General features: G+C 45.3%; 1 protein-coding gene across 1 annotated transcript in view; it reads right to left on the bottom strand.

Annotated features, from left to right (window-relative positions):
* LOC126195357 (cholinesterase 2-like) overlaps window positions 1-17,974 on the bottom strand; it is a 255,797-nt gene that overhangs the window by 57,300 nt on the left and 180,523 nt on the right. Inside the window, exon 7 of the mRNA XM_049933935.1 lies at window positions 2,472-2,652. Within this exon, the coding sequence (XP_049789892.1) occupies window positions 2,472-2,652 (181 nt within the window). The remainder of the gene's footprint in view (window positions 1-2,471; window positions 2,653-17,974) is intronic.

A 17,974-nucleotide genomic window follows, 5' to 3' on the forward strand; every position in this document is an offset into this window, starting at 1 on the left:
ATCGTGGGGTACGAAGTTCACCACGCATCGGGTATCCGCCAACTGGTCTCGGTCAAATGCTTTGATACCACAGCTATCGCTCATCGTATGCCCCACTGGCATACTGGCAGCCAGTAGAAGGTCTGTCGAAGTCCCAGGAATATGAGACGCTCAACCACTCCTTCCTCCATGGCGACAGGTGCGCACTCCCTCCAGCGCAGCACATGGACCCACTTCATTTTCTCGTGTGTATTCAGGGTGAACCCGAACCAACAACGAAACGTTGAAGGCTGTTCGGTAATATTTTCAGAGCATTTTGGTAATATCGACGCATGGCCTCTGATGCTTCATTACAAGCTAATAGCTTAGTTCTGATTTATGGGGTGTTTTCCCCATTTACCTCTGTTTTTGTGCAAATATCTTCACGACAGTGAAAGAGCAGGTAATTTTCAATCAGCAAAAGATAGAAAACAGTGCAGTGATGCCTACATACAGATGTAGACTACTGTGATGTGGTTACTGTCGCCTCTGGAACGATGGGAAAGCTTAGCATAGGGCTACTGTGCTGCTTAACCATTACACTCAGTGCACCCATACAGGACGTGCATATTGGCCAACTCTTTTTCAGTAAACCTGTCTATACTGTGGTGTATCACTGTTACTGTTCAACTAAGATTGCTGGAAAATCAAACCCGGGACAGAACCGACAGTACTGAATACAAGACTGAGAGCGAAGGGTAAAGAGGGCATCATTGTTATCAGCAAGTACTGTGCCTGAATGGAACAAGACCTATGGCTGATACCGTCTACAGTTGCACTGTTGTGCAGTGCAATACAGATAGAAAGATCAATCGGGTTTAGGAAAGAAATGAAATCGAATTATCACCGTAGACCATGTCTTCCTTACACCAAAAAAAAATTCCGAAATTATCTATGAACATCGTCTGGAATTTCGTCGATGAATTTCATATTCATTCTGTACATACAATTTACTGCACATAAACAATAAACCACGAGGGCTATCCCTCAAGTAAGGTTACAAGGAATGTAGCTTTAGCATGGAATGTCCGTTGGGGAAGCCGGTACAACTGCACTGTAGTGGGAAGGCAGCGGAAGGATCGAGCACTCCCAAAAATCAGTAGCTTGTCGATTAGCGTTGTGGTGACTGTTACAAGTGAGCGTTCTCATTCCGGCTCCCGCCAAGTGCGAAGTGCGCGCTGTAATTCGCTACCTAATTGCTAAAGGCATGAACACCGGTGCGAAGTTGTTTCAGTTTATGGAGAGGACGTAAGCTCAAGGGAGCATGTGACGAAATGGGTACGGAATTTCAATTTTGGAACAACGGAAATTCACCAAGACAGAAGGGCATGGCCGTCTGTTGTGACTTATGATGTGCTGCAAAAAATTGAAGAACATCTTCACTTTGGTCGCCGTTCGATAACTGACGGCCTCCATGCAGTTTGTCCAAACATTTCACGAAATCTTGTTCATGGAATCGTAACTATCGACTAAATTATCGCAAATTGTGTGCGCGATGGTGCCCAAGAGGCTTACCGAAGCACACAAAATCAACAGTCAGTGCCGCTTGCGAAATCCTTGACCGTTTTGAGACTGAAGGCGAGGCTTTCCTCAACTCTATAGTGACAAGAGATGAAACTTGGGCTTATCGCCATACTCCAGAGAGCAAACGACAATGAGTGCCATGGTGCCATACTCATTCTCCTTCAGCCAAAAAATTCAAAAGTCAGTAAACAGCGCGGAAAGACCATCACCAAGGATTTAACACATATGTGTGGGCTGGTATTGATGATTGTTCATGATGATCGATGACTGTGGTGTATCTTCCGCCTAACATGCTCGATGGAGGAAATTTCAATATCTTTCTCCATGAAGTGCTGCTTAAAATGTAAGAGAATATCCCTCTACCAGTCAGGCAAGGACTGTCATTACAGCATCATAGGGCCTCACCGTACTTTGCCATTGATGTCAAGGACATTTGCAGACCTTTCCCACAGTTACGGAATTGGGATCGGTGTGCCACTATCATGGACACCATATTCTCCCGAATTCAGTCCTATGGATTTCTGTTTACGTGGGCAGATGAATCGTTTGGTGTACAAAAAATCGATAGACACTCCAGATGAGCTGGCTGAATGTTTGCCTGAAGCTGCACACGTTATTCGTAAAATAATCATAAGCAGGTAAATGCCAGATGTGTATTAGTGTAGACAAACGACATTTTCAGCAACATCTCTGAAATAATATTCATCACAGACCTTCTCTAAATATAAGTAGCATCAAAATCTTTCATGGGCCCCTAGGGGTTCACATTTTTGTCACATTAAACAAATGTTCCTTTTTATCTACTACAAACATTCTAAAATTTTGTATACCATGTGCAGGTTTTTTACACCCCATATATAGTCATGTGTACATCGTAATGTCAGTATGGAAGCAGTGGAAGCAGTAAGACAGAAAAACAGATGACTTACAGGCCAGTGGCATGATGCCCTCGTGCTTGGCCACGCCCACAAGCATGGGCACGGCGCGGAAGTCGGCATCCCGGATGGCATCCAACGGCTTCTTCGTTAGGACTGCCTTTTCGGTGATATTCGTCTGCACCACGGGCAGAGCGCCTCCCAGGCCCGTACCACCACTCAACATGTCGTCGATCTGGCAACACACACCACCAGCACGTCACTTTAGAGCACCTGGGATCACGCTGACGCACTGTTCCTGAATTAGTTAACTCATTAATCTGTGTAAAACAACATATAAGCACAGAAAAGAAACTAGACAAGGCGACGACAATGCACACATGAGAGATATCCAAAAAGACGAGTCTTTTAGGGTAGAAATAAAATACTGGAACAGTTAAAGAAAATGTTTAGAAAAATCTTACTACTTCATCTTTGTATTATTTCTCTACGTAACCGCCAATAACATTTAAGAATTTATCTCGTCTCTTAAGGAAGCTCACAAATTCACTGTGCATGCAATTCAGCAACATCAGCAGTCAACCAAATAAAGCAACGTCTCGCAGCTACTTGCCGAAGTGTCGGGAATCAAACCATTTCTTCATGTGAATGAAGAGGTAAAAATAATATCGAGTGTGGTCTGAGATGTACGGCGCATCTTCCAAAGTGAACAGTTGGAAATGACAAATCTAAATTTTATTATTTAGAGAAATACATTCTGATTTAATAAAATTTCTCACTGAGGCCTGAATTTCCAGAACATCTGTTTTGTGTGGGGTTAGTTTATGCTAAATGATTCAATCAGATTATTGAACTGGGAACCACGCTGGTTGCTAGAAACCAATTAAAATGTAGCGGCAGTGTACACAAAATCGAGAAATGTCAACTGTCAGGAGAGTAACCTGGAATATAGAGTACTAGCCTTTTCCCCATAGCTTCACATGCATATGCATCCTACACATATAGCGAACACACCACTTCATCCCTTTCTATCTGTCGTCCTCTTCCTCACTGTCTGTCTGTCCACCTCACACTCCCACCTCTGTAAGTCTGTCTCCTTCTCCCCAATATCTCTCTTTCTTCATGTCCTCCTCCCCCTCTCTTTGTCCATTTCCTATACCCCTCTCACTGATAATATCTTCCTCCCCCCTCTGATAATATCCTCCCCCCTTTCTCTTTCCACCAGTGCCTCACCCTCTTCCTTTTCCACTTACCCACTACCCCTCTACACTTTCAACCTGCCTCATGCATCGCCTCCTCCTCCCCTCTCTCATTCCATTTCCTCCTCCCTCTTCCTCTGTCCATCTGCTCCTCTATCTACCTTAAACTATCCCCAGCCATGCTCATGAGCACCTGCATCCCCTGCAATACAATAAAGCAGGGTAGGCCTCTCCCGCAGTGTGTCTGTCATACTGGACAGGCTACAGATCAGGGGCTTGAATATCATCTATTTGCCCCTTATGTAAAGGGCAACATGCAAAGCATGTCAGTCATGCAGGGTAGCCTACATGTTGGGAAAGGAAAACTGTTTCCTGCTTCTGACATCTAGGCTGACCTGCAAAACAGATTGATTTGGAAGGCTGATACTGTTCCCACACAACGTGCTGGTCGTGCAGGGCTGCATAGACATTTCTCCCTGTATCTCCATTGCTATTGGAAGTTATAAGTGCCAGAGTGCTGATACTCGTGAGGCATGCTGTTTCTGTGCCAGATTTGGTGGAAATCGATTCAGAGGCTTGAGAGGAGATCCCGGAGGTACAGACATCCACACATACCCTCATGAAACTTTACCATTGCATATGAAGCACATCCAAAAAAGAGTTAGTCCTGAACCTTCACACTGATAGGCCACCCTGTAACAAACGCTCTGTCTTTGCCAATGACTTCAATTCTGCAGGAAATAGAGTCCAAAAGCTTCCTCAGGTGTGCCATATACAGCTAAAGACACTCATTGATGATTATGTCCTGTATAGCTACCAGGTTGTAGGGATGCTGCCTGCTAAGTTTCACCTACTGTTCCAAACAGTTGGAGACATTTCCTACCCTGTTAACGCCATGTGATATATTGGGCCAGTTAAAGTGAGGTAGGGTGCTTGACGATATGCATGGAGACCTGTGAACACGACTGTTGTCACCTTGGAAGGTGGGAGTGTCCACATCATAGTCATTGTGAAGGCTTAGGCGGAAATGCAGCCCCTCATCACAGAAAATGTTCAACAGATGTCGTATTCATCTTTACAATAAACATTATCAGTAGAGCACAAAGAACATTCCTAAACATCACAGAACCACCTACTGCATGTTACACCTACTGCAGGTTAAATGCCACTTTAGGCCACCAGCGTACACCATGCTTTGCGTCTTTTGGGAAGAGGCAAAGTTGCGCAGCTTCTTGGACCATTGCAAAAACGTCCAGTCAGTCATTGTCAACTTTCTGTGTTTTGTCCAGTTTTATGTGCCACTGTGAGCAATGGCCTTCCGTCAGGTTCTCGACTCTAAACATCAATTCCATACGGTTCCCTTCGCAGTGTTCACTCGAAAACTGACTGAAATTCCTGTTGGGCTTCTGTTGTCGCTAATAGGATTTCACGGTCGTCTTTAGTCTCTCTCCGTTAGGATCTTTTTACAACCACTATTCTTATTTGGACAAATGCATGATATACACTCTTTTTTTTTTTTGAGGTTTTAGGGCGCACAACGTCAACGGTCATTAGCGCCTAGACTACTTTAGGAATGCACCGCGAGTCACAAGTTTAAAACAGCAACAAAACGGAAAACACGATGAAAGACATACTGACAGGCATAGGATTGAAAAAGAAAACAGCATAATCAAATGTCCTTTGAGAGGGTTGTCAAATTGATAAAATGAAGAACGCGAGCAGCTGCTCGTGGGTCATCCGCTAAAATGGCTTCTACAGTACATGGCAGGCCAATATCGAGACGTAGGGTGTTAAAATTCGGACACGACGTTAAAATGTGGCGGACAGTCAGCAATTGCCCACATGGGCAGAACGGCGCCGGCGCAGCCGTCAGCAGATGGCGATGGCTGAACCGGCAGTGGCCAATTCGCAACCGGGCCAAAACTACCTCCTCCCGCCGAGAAGGGCGTGAGGAGGACGTCCAAGCCACGGGTAGAGCTTTCAAGGCCCGAAGCTTGTTGTCTGAAAGTGCAGCCCAATCGGCATGCCACAGCGAGACAATGCGCCGACAAATTACCCTGCTACAATCTGACGAAGGGACACCACAAGAAGCTGTCCGAGGTTGGAGGACCGCAGCCTTGGCCGCGGCATCTGCAGCTTCGTTCCCAGGGATACCGACATGGCCAGGAATCCACATAAAGCTAACCGGAGAACCGACGTCCACCAGCTGCTGAAGAGAGCGTTGGATCCGGTGCACGAAAGGGTGAACCGGGTACGGATCACCGAGGCTCTGGATAGCGCTCAGGGAATCGGAGCAGATGACATATGCAGAATGTCGGTGGCGGCAGATGTAAAGGACAGCCTGGTAGAGGGCAAAGAGCTCAGCTGTGAAGACCGAACAATGGCCATGGAGCCGATATTGGAAACTTTGTGCCCCGACAATAAAATAACACCCGACCCCGTCATTGGTCTTAGAGCCATCTGTATAAATGAAGGTCGTATTAATGAACTTCGAACGAAGTTCGACAAAACGGGAGTGGTAGACTGAATCGGGGGTAACCTCCTTCGGGAGCGAGCAGAGGTCAAGGTGGACGCGAACCTGAGCCTGGAGCCAAGGTGGCGTGTGGCTCTCGCCCACTCGAAAGGTGGCAGGGAGTGAAAAATGAAGGTGTTGAAGGAGGCGACGAAAGCGAACTCCAGGGGGTAGCAGGGCGGAGACATACAACCCGTATTGACTGTCGAGAGAGTCATCAAAAAAGGAACGATAAGATGGGTGGTCAGGCATTGCCAGTAGCCGACAGGCATACCGACAAAGCAGTATATCGCGCCGGTAGGTGAGTGGCAACTCACCAGCGTCAGCATGAAGACTCTCGACGGGACTAGTATAAAACGCTCCGATCGCAAGTCGTAAACCCCGATGTTGTATGGAGTTGAGGCGGCGTAAGATGGATGGCCGTGCAGAGGAGTATACGAAGCTCCCATAATCCAGCTTGGAGCGGACGATCGACCGATATAGGCGAAGGAGGACGGTTCGATCCGCTCCCCACGACATACCACTGAGAACACGGAGGACATTGAGAGAACGGGTACAACGGGCAGCCAAATAAGACACATGTGGAGACCAACTAAGTTTCCTGTCAAATGTAAGACCTAAAAATTTTGTTGTCTCCACGAATGGGAGAGCAACGGGACCAAGTCGTAAAGACGGTGGGAGAAATTCTTTGTAGCGCCAGAAGTTAATACAGACCGTCTTCTCGGCAGAAAAACGGAAGCCATTGGCGACACTCCACGAGTAAAGACGGTCAAGAGAACGCTGAAGACAGCGCTCCAGGAAACACGTACGCTGCGCGCTGCAATAGATGGTAAAATCGTCCACGAAAAGGGAGCCTGATACATCAGCTGGGAGGCAATCCATTATTGGATTGATCGCTATGGCGAAGAGAGCGACGCTCAAAACTGAGCCCTGTGGTACCCCATTCTCCTGGCGAAAGGTGTCTGACAGGACAGAACCCACACGTACCCTGAACTGTCGATCCATTAAAAAGGAACGAATAAAAAGAGGGAGGCGACCGCGAAGACCCCATGTATGCATGGTGCGGAGAATGCCCGCCCTCCAACAGGTGTCGTAAGCCTTCTCCAAATCAAAGAACACAGCCGCGGTCGGGCGCTTCCGCAAGAAGTTATTCATAATGAAGGTCGACAAGGTAACCAGATGGTCAACAGCAGACCGGCGCCTACGAAATCCACATTGTACATTGGTAAGTAGGCGTCGAGACTCGAGCAGCCAAACCAATCGAGAGTTAACCATTCGCTCCATCACTTTACAGACACAGCTGGTAAGCGAGATGGGTCGATAACTGGAGGGCAAGTGCTTGTCCTTCCCTGGCTTAGGAATCGGGACAACAATAGACTCGCGCCAGCATGCGGGAACATGTCCCTCAATCCAGATGCGATTGTAAGTACGAAGAAGAAAACCTTTACCCGCAGGAGAAAGGTTCTTCAGCATCTGAATATGAATAGAATCAGGCCCTGGAGCGGAGGACCGTGATCGGCCAAGTGCGGTTTCGAGTTCCCGCATGGTGAATGGGGCATTATAACTTTCACGATTCGAGGAGCGGAAGTTAGGTGGCCTAGCCTCCTCTGCCTGTTTGCGGGGGAGGAAGGCAGGGTGGTAATGAGCGGAGCTCGAAACCTCTGCGAAAAAGCGGCCGAAGGCATTGGAGACAGCCTCAGGGGCCACAAGGACGTCATTCGCGACCGTCAAGCCAGAAACTGGTGAGTGGACCTTAGTGCCAGATAGCCGGCGCAGGCTACCCCAGACAACAGAAGAAGGAGTAAAACTGTTGAAGGTGCTTGTGAAAGCAGCCCAGCTGGCTTTCTTGCTTTCTTTAATAATACGACGACACTGTGCACGTAATCGTTTATAATTGATACAATTCGCCACTGTAGGGTGGCGTTTAAAGGCGCGTAAAGCACGTCGACGAGCACGTAGAGCGTCTCTACATGCTGCGGTCCACCAGGGGACCGGTACGCGACGTGGAGAAGAAGTAGGGTGAGGGATGGAATATTCAGCAGCAGAGAGAATGACTTCCGTGAGGTGTGCGACCTGACTATCGCAGCTTGGGAATGTTTGATCCTGAAAGGTCGCCCTTGAAGAGAAGAGCCCCCAGTCTGCTTTGGAGATGTTCCAACTAGATGAGCACGGAGAGGGGGTATGCTGCAGGAGATGGATAACACACGGGAAGTGGTCGCTCGAATATGTATCAGAAAGAGCATACCACTCGAACCGGCGTGCAAGTTGGGGAGTACATATAGAGAGATCTAAATGGGAATAGGTGTGAGATGTATCCGAAAGAAAAGTAGGGACGCCAGTATTGAGGCAGACGAGATTGAGCTGGTTGAAAAGGTCTGCTAACAGGGAGCCCCTTGGGCAGGATGCTGGAGAGCCCCAAAGGGGATGGTGGGCATTGAAGTCTCCAGTTAACAAAAATGGTGCAGGTAGCTGAGCAATAAGTTGCATCATGTCTGCCCTGGTAACGGCAGACGACGATGGAGTGTAAACGGTACAAATGGAAAATGTAAAAGTGGGGAGAGTAATGCGGATGGCAACTGCCTGCAGGCCGGTGTGCAACGTGATGGGATCGTAGTAAATATCATCCCGGACCAGCAACATAACCCCTCCATGAGCTGGGATACCTACCACAGGGGGTAGGTCAAAACGCACAGAGGTGTAGTGTGCCAAGGCAATTTGATCGCATGGGCGTAGCTTCGTTTCCTGGAGGGCTACGACGAGCGGACGGTGCAAGCGAAGCAGCAACTTCAAGTCCTCTCGGTTGGAGCGAATGCTGCGAATATTCCAGTGAATAAGTGCCATCGTAAGAAAAAAGGAAGATGAAAGAAGGGGTCACCTCGAAGGCCGCTGAGGGCCTGGCTTCGAGCGAGGACTGCCGCCGCTATCAGTAGGCGGACAGTCATCGTCCATTGGGTCTATAGGTTCATCGGCCATCTTGGGAAGATGGCCGGGAGGGGGAGCTTCCTCCGCCGGTGAACGGCCAGATGTTCGGCTACCAGCGGTGCGGCCAGGCGAAAGGGATGACGGCCTGGGGCGGCAACCGCTGGGTGGCGCAGGAGAAGAAATGCGCCGTGGCGGAGAAGGAGAACTGTGCTTCCTATTAGCCTTCTTGGATGGTCGTTTGGTGGAAGTACCGGACGAAGGCTGGGAGGTCGAGGTACGTAGGAAGTCTGCACGGGACGGTTCCTTCTTGAAGGCCCGTGCATCTGACTTCTGGGTCTTCGTCTTAGCAGAAGCTGATGAAGGGGCTGGTGTCTGTGGGGTGATGGGACGAAGAGGAGACGTCGACCGCGCGATCTTAGCACTGGCCGAACGGACGACCGTGGTGCTGAAGGTCAGATCGCAGGTCTGGGTTGCCACCTCCCTGGTAGTCCGAGGAGAGGCGAGGACAGTACTGTATTTCCCCGCTGGGAGCAGCGTGGGCTTCCTACTAGCCAATAGCTTGCGAGCAGCCGAGGTGGACACTTTCTCTTTGACCCGAATTTCTTGGATACAGCGTTCTTCTTTATAGACAGGACAGTCGCGGGAGGATGCAGCATGGTCACCCTGACAGTTCACACAACGAGGAGACGGAGGTGGACAGTCACCCTCATGGGCATCCCTGCCACAAGTGACACATTTAGCCGCATTGGAACAAGATTGGCGAGTGTGATTGAAACGCTGACACTGGTAGCAGCGCGTAGGTGTCGGGACATAGGGGCGAACACAAATAACCTCATAGCCCGCTTTGATGCGCGATGGCAGCTGAACACTATCGAAGGTCAAAAAAGTGTCCGGGTCGGTACAAGGTCATTGTTGACCTTTTTCATGACCCTATGGACAGCCGTCACGCCCTGCTCAGCGAGGAAAGATTGAATCTCCTCGTCAGTCAAACCGTCGAGGGATCTAGTGTAGACCACACCACGAGACGAATTCAAAGTTCGGTGAGCCTCCACCCGGACAGGGAATGTGTACAGGAGTGTGGCCCGAAGCAGTTTTTGTGCCTGAAAGGCGCTCTCAGTTTCGAGTAATAAGGTACCGTTACGCAACCTGGTACAGGATTTGACAGATCCGGCTATGGCATCTACGCCCTTCTGGATAACGAAAGGGTTGACAGAGGAAAAATCCTTTCCGTCCTCAGATCGAGAAACGACGAGGAACTGTGGGGCAGGCGGTAGTACTTTTGTCACTGGTAGCTGGTCACGTTTCCGTTTTTGGGCAGAAGTCGAGAGAGATGGAGTGAAATCCATTGCGGAGAAATCCCCCATGATTGCCAGCGTCTCCGATGGCGCGCTCCTTCCTTGTGGGGACCCTCTCAGAGGGCACTCCCGCCTTAGGTGAATGTTTACACCTCAGGTCACACCTCCCGAGAAACAGACGGAGGGACCAATCGGCATGGTCAGAAGGTATCAGCTCAGGCAATCACCCCTCCCCGGGCCTGGCCTTTACCAGGGGGTACGCACGTGCCTTACATGTCTACCCAGGGCGGGGAATTACGCGTTACCCCGTCACCGGCTACGCGTGCGAACGCGTGGGTCGGCCTTCAGGCGCGCACAGGGAGGAAGGAAGAAGAGGAAAAAGGAGAGAGAGAGAGAGAGAGAGAGAGAGAGAGAGAGAGAGGACAGCGTCTCAAACGCCGAGGCGGAGACCAGAGAAGGCAAGGAAAAGAAGGCAATGAGAAGGCAAGGAGAAGAAGGCAATGAGAAGGCAAGGAGAAGAAGGCAATGAGAAGGCAAGGAGAAGAAGGCAATGATAAGGCAAGGAGAAGAAGGCAATGATAAGGCAAGGAGAAGGCAAGGAGAAGAAGGCAATGAGAAGGCAAGGAGAAGAAGGCAATGAGAAGGCAAGGAGAAGAAGGCAATGAGAAGGCAAGGAGATTACGCAGGGGAAAGAGTAAGGAAGACAGTGAGGTGGAGAAGAGCAAAGAAAGGAACCAACCAAAGAAAGGAAGAAACGAGAAGCGAAAAAGCAAAATGACCGCAAATAGAGGTCGTGGAACCGTCCGTCTCCGGACGCAGGCGCTAACTACCCCCTTGAGGGGGAGGGACTCCTTTTAGTCGCCTCTTACGACAGGCAGGAATACCTCGGGCCTATCCTTACCCCGGACCCGCAGGGGGGATATACACTCTGCTGTCGTACAATATATTTATTCACTACTGGTTTCTATCATGGACCATCTTCACCGTGGAAAAATATCTATTGTGACAACTTCATATATCATACAAGCTGTTTACCCAGAAAAGTATGCACCTGAGTAAATAGCATGTACGGCATATGAAGCTCTCATAATATTTTTCCATGGTGAAGACAGTCCAGGTTCGAAACTGGTAGTGAACAGATATGTTGTAAGACAGCACAGTGCGTATCATACATTTCTCCAAGTACACTGATGCTGTTGACAGTCGCCTGCAAAATGTTTTGCCCTATTCTTACACTGTCAGTGCACTCATCCTCTGCATCATTTGAAAAGATGCCAACTTGCTTGTAGCTGCGCCACAGTTCACGCCTCCAGTTATCAATTTTCCAGATTCTCTGTTGTTTGCTCCATTAAACATGTGCAGCTTTATGTGCTGCTGTTGAGTTATGGCCATCTGAGAAGTACCTGGCTCTAAATGTCAATTGCTTGCAGTTCCCTTAGCAGTGTTTGCTTGGACTGGTTCAGATGGAGCTGCATTGATTGAAGCACCTCTCGGTTTTGAAACCGATTGCCACTGATAAGTCGTGACGCAACTATTGTTCGTATGCTGCCTTACGTGGCTTCAAGTAGTACGCCATATTTTTTTTTTTTTTTTTGGCCTCGCTGGACAGTCTACACTGATACTCCAACAAACTGGGAAACTACATTCACAGTGTGCTCATGGTTGATGCGATAGCTCCTTTCTGACATCCCTGCACGTCTCCACTTTTGCACACACTACTGCACTGGTTCCTTACAACTGTCATATACGAGTACACACTACTTCACCAACATTACTTATGTCAGTGACTGGTATTTGATCCAGTGAGATTACTCTTATTGAATGTTACAAATGAACGTTAAATTGTTCCTTAGTTAATGATAAAGACATATCCTGTCAAGGACAGCTATGCAAATGGTTCCTTCTTCAATGGAAATAATATATTCTGGTAGAGCTAGGCATGTAAATGGTTCCTGCTTGTACTCTCTCTATAATTTTGGCAATGAGCCGTTATATGAAATGTGTTTGTCTGCACTCTTGCCATAAAACAAATTTTTGCTTTAATAACTGTACTTATGTTAGTTCTTTATTTAGTTTAATGGTCCACGTATCATGATCTGCACCAATAATGCCCTCTCTATAAAAATACAAAAAATAACTTCGTTTAATTTAAATCTTTCAACATTAGGGTCAGAGTATCAGCCCTAACTTTACCCATAGCTAACTTATCTTCTTATTTGTTATCGGCACCAAGGATTAAAATGGAAATGTTACCTATATGTCTTGGATTTCTTTTCAACATTCCAAACGAATTATTTATTTATCAAGCATGTTTGACTTAATTCGAATATACACAAAGAGACTACACTTATCAAAATAATGCTAGCCATAGCTCCTATTTTAAATAAATTTATTTTTACCAACATATATACTCTGAATAATGATAGGGACAGGCTGTGGTATGTTCACGAAAAAACATGAGTGTCAGGATAGGAATCTCATAGTTGCCATTGGTTCACTCATCAAGAAAATAGAAGTGAAAGTAATACTTACTGCACAGAGCGAGGTGGCGCAGTGGTAAGCACACTGGACTTTCATTTGGGAGGATAATGGTTCAAACCTGCACCCAGCCATCCTGATTTACGTTTTCCGTGATTTTCCTAAATCGCTTCAGGCAAATGCCAGGATGGTTCCTTTGAAAGGGTACGGCCGACTTCCTTCCCCATCCTTCCATAATCTGATGGGACTGATGACCTCACGGTTTGGTCCCCACCCCCAGATCAACCAACCGACCAATCCTTACTGCTGATAGCCTCTACGAGGCCCATGGCATACTTGACAGAGAAGTCTCAGCTCATCTCAGAGAAAGTGCCAAACAGGGAAACTCAGTTACATTATACAACCCCAAAATGAAGGAAATTAAATCTCTCATGTAAGTATTCTTGCTGTTCTACAATTTTACATCAGTCCAACGATCACCAAAGAAACAATGTGGTGGGTGGCATGTGATGGAACACGACTGTATGTATACAAAGAAACCCCGTCTCTTGTATGGCAAAACTCAAATTATACTTGAAAATCAGCACATACATTGCATAAGCACTGAAATTACAAGAATTCACTGATGAATAATGGAAGAAAGAACCTGATTTATACCAACAGATTCCTAGCTGAAGGAGGCCACGAACTTTCAAATGCCTGAAAGCAAAGGAAAATATAAAACTTAATTCCACATTTTACACTTATGTGTTCCATGACTTTACACATTGGAAGCAATTCCAATTTACTAACTGTATCAGAGAAAAAAGTTTCGTTATACTAAACACCATGTGGTAGGCAACTCACTCATAGACAAAGTATTCCCTCTCAAAAAATGAAAATATGATGGTAAATCCACACCTAAAATTACTATGACAATTATCAAGGGTTTCCTTAATATCCCAAATGCTGAAATAAAGATTGTTAAATATGAGCATCACACACTAAGTATATTCAAATTCTTCCATTCACAGACTGTCTAAAGAAACATCTATTCTTACCCAGTCTCAACAGCAAACAGTGCTTATGCCATATGAGCGGTAATCATCCCCTGCTTCCCCTTTTCGTGAGTATAACCACCAGGGATGACCAAAACACTCTTGCCAACCTTACCATGATTAATTGCTCAGGCACCAGCCCTAATGGTCAACTTAAACCTCTCTGTCTTTGCAACTAAGCTACCACTATTGCATAACGACAGCATCAGACAACAGATTCTGGCCACCATTATGAAACTCACAGTTACTCATCCAACTTACAAATGCTACATTAAATAATACGGAAAGGACAGAGGAAGGATATCTAGCACAAAACAAATCACTTTCCTCCAAGAAGCATGCTGCATTTGCAAACGGTTAACGAGTTGTAATGCAGGACTGATCTGCAACATCATAAATGTATGAATATATGAGATGGATCTGATGGATTCGTCTCATCACACTACACCTTGCGAAATGACAATATGTAGGAATGACGTAGCTTCACAGTGGGAAGATTAGTTCTAAATATTTTCAAAATGTTCGTCACTTATTTGTTTCTTCTACAGTGTGTTCAAAACAATAACAAGGCTTACAGATCTCCACAATACCTCAATTAGAGCCATGAATGTACGTACCAAGCGTGAACTTGTTCACGAAGATACACAAAAGTAAAAAAAGGAAGAGGAAAAACGAAATTTTCATTCATTGAAAATAATCAACAAAACGTAAGATAAATTCAAAGCATGGATCTTCTCAATCAAGTTTTAGCAAATACCTTACAGACACATGTTCCTTTTACCAAATGCAACAAAATGAATTCACAATTCATTCAACAGTGCTTTTATACCACTGAAGGTTATTGTGCTTGTCTTTGAGATGGATCAGTATAACCAGAAATGTGGATTACAAGATAACATCACAACAAATTATGATTCAGAATGTACACTAGTATTTAAAAAATGAAAGAAATATGTATGAATTATATAACAAAGAAGAATAATTAATCAAACTCAGTCCTGTAAACAAGAAATAGTCAAAACCATAAGACAAAGTGTAAAAATGGAAGAAATCTTCAACTATGGAAGTTTAATCAAGGTCACATGCAAAACTCAAAACGACTTTGTCATGTGCGCACTGTGAACACAAATGGTTGTCATCAATGCTGCAGACAGAAGAATCTCAGTTAATAAAATAGTAAAATATTTACACAACTAAGTGTACAAAGCACATAACAAATGGAAGGCAGTATTCAGTATAAACACTAATCAAAGATAATGGACTATCATGTTGAAGCATAAGAACTATTCAGTCACACAATTATAGTCAAAGGTACATGCAAAGTGTACCGATAAACGAACGATTCGGTCATGGATACAGTGTGAATACAATTTTAACCAATGGTTCATACCAAAAATCAGTTAACAAGAGTGTAGATATCTTTATATAAACAAAATCTAAAGAGCTTGTCTTGTAACATCCGTCTGTTCACCACTATATCGTTACAGAAATAATGTTATTTACCACTCGAAGTTAATATATTGGTCACATGGCACATCATTAATAGAGAAAAAAGCAATTGGAAATAAATATCTCTTGATGCAACAAACATTGAACTTTGGCAAACTCAGATACATAAACAAACACACAATTCAAATGAACCCTATAGGTTGCGGTTTATCTACACACAGCTCAGTGTCCACACACACTAGGCAGTGGTACATGTCGTTGTGGCATCGTAGAGGAGGCTAATCTATTCAATAAGTGATTCTGAGGTCGGATTAGGATGGTAGTGTCGCAGATTTTCAGTGAAAATGTACAGCTGATCAATGACGACAACAGTCGCCTCCCTCTTTCGTGCTGCATCCCATCATTGCTCCATGACTTGGCTTGCATCGTCCACCACCCAACAAGAGATATTCTCCATTCGAGAACAGCATAGTGTATCAAAACGAGATGGACTTCGTCAGGCACAAGTGACAGTGTAGCCATCGTATAACTGATCAGGGATTCCTGGACAAGGGATCAGAGATAAGACTTTTTCGAATCAACTGGTTGACATTGGTCAATCATTGACAGAATGAACTATTGGTAACTTTCGGTACTTACAATACTAAACGGCATGTACTGCCCCTGCTTATAAATAGTAATTAATTCTGTGACACTACATAAACTTCACAAGCACACAATATATGTTCTTCTTTACATAGGTGCCAAGTATGGAAAGTTAGTACTTTTATGGCTCATCCATAAACAGCAGCTCATTATTCTAACAGTCTGCTTCATGACTAATATGTTGTGATGCACCGATGAGTGCCTCGACACATGTGCTCCAGCAGGCCGCAGAGCTGTCAGCACTCCGCTAAATATTTGTTTGGGTACCACTGAGGTACAGGTGTCAGGTGTCGCTCTGTGTCAACAGCACAGTAGTTCCAAGATCAGCTGGCGCTCGCCTGTATGGAGTACGCAACCGTTGGATCCACAGGGAGGTGTAACTTAAGCACAGGGGGATGAGAGGTAGGTTGGTTGCATCCACACTTTATTGCTCTTGTGTCTGATCACTGCTTCTCACACAGCCCCTTCCCTGCATACCAGCCTCTCACCAGGTATTCGTTGACTGCACAGAAAATGAGAAAGGAAGCCCCAAACTCGCCGTCTCTTCCATCTCGTGAGCTGTGAGCTGCCCCTTTGCAGTCTTGTACTTGATAATAGAAGTTCAGGCTATTAATAATATCTAGATACATACAAAATACAGTTTTTCATCACTGCATCGTCCTACATAACTTCACAAAGTAGGGTTCCTACCTTAGTTTACAGTCATATATCATCAAGTTTTTTCCTTTCACAATCAAATTATTCAAAAATATCTCTACAACAATTAATGTCTCCTTCTTTGTTATACTTATCACATTTAAATGGGAGAGAAACGAGATGTATGCATCATCCACTTAATCATCATTAAGAGATGCCATTTCCTGTTAATGACATGTCCTATCTACCATACTACAACCATCTAGTATTCTCCAATATACAAAGGTCTGTCATTCCCATGACTTAATGCCAACTAACTACAACAACTATATAAAACACCTTCATAATTGCACCCTGCCATTCGCTAATTCCACAAAATCACTTCAGTCTATTATTACCCCGTGGCACACACCAAGACTACTTTTTGTTACAAATGAAACATTTGGTGATAAAACAGAGACATTCTCAGTCACGTGCATTTATCAAATACCACTGCAAAAAAAGTCAAATATAAGCAGAAAACAAAACTTTGCCATTCCTTTTTTGGCAACTTTATCTGCGCTTCACTTGTTATGTCCTCACCACCGCTTGTTTCATTACTTTCTGCCCTTCTGAGGTTAGTCTAGATACAGCATACATCTCCATCTCTCTCCACATAGATAAATACTCAGTTATGTGTTAACTGCAACTCTGTCCATTTATTACATCATTATCTTCCTGTAACACTAAGAAACTGCACTATTACACACAATCCACAAGAGAATCCTGAGCCACAAGCCAAAAAGAAAGAAAAGTCATACACATCACCACTTAAGGTTCCGACATTTCACACACATGAAAAATATATACAAGATGCATCAAAAATTCGTCTAACTTAAAAATCATTATCACTCACCACTTACTGAACCACCTGATCCTTGACTAGCAACGAACGTAAACATGTGTCTGCTGTTGCAAAAGTCTTTCAAATAGCGGTTTAAAGTAACTGTTACAATCCGTGAACTTGATTGTGTCTAACTCACAAGAGTAGTTTCGTCTAAGTCATTTTAACACAGAGGATACGAATCTTGTGTCATCGAGGTAAATACGGTAACTTCGTAGTCATGGCGAGCTCCCCAAACGGTTACAGCGCGACGCTACAGAGACAGCTGTTGCCAACACCGAAGCTGCGAATGTGCACGGAAGTGGGTCCGCTACTGAAACTTAAAAACAGCAAGGATGCTTGTGTTTCTACCGAAAATGTGATCTCACCGCAAAAAGCCGCCATCATCGACAATGTTTCCAATACCGTAACAGATGATTACGTAAGATCGGTAAGTGACATAATATCCGGCATCAATGTCACGCATTGCTCTCGCCTATCTGGAGGCAATATTTCTATTAT

The sequence above is a fragment of the Schistocerca nitens genome, chromosome 7 (assembly GCF_023898315.1).
Source record: "Schistocerca nitens isolate TAMUIC-IGC-003100 chromosome 7, iqSchNite1.1, whole genome shotgun sequence".
In the NCBI taxonomy this organism is placed as follows: domain Eukaryota; kingdom Metazoa; phylum Arthropoda; class Insecta; order Orthoptera; family Acrididae; genus Schistocerca; species Schistocerca nitens.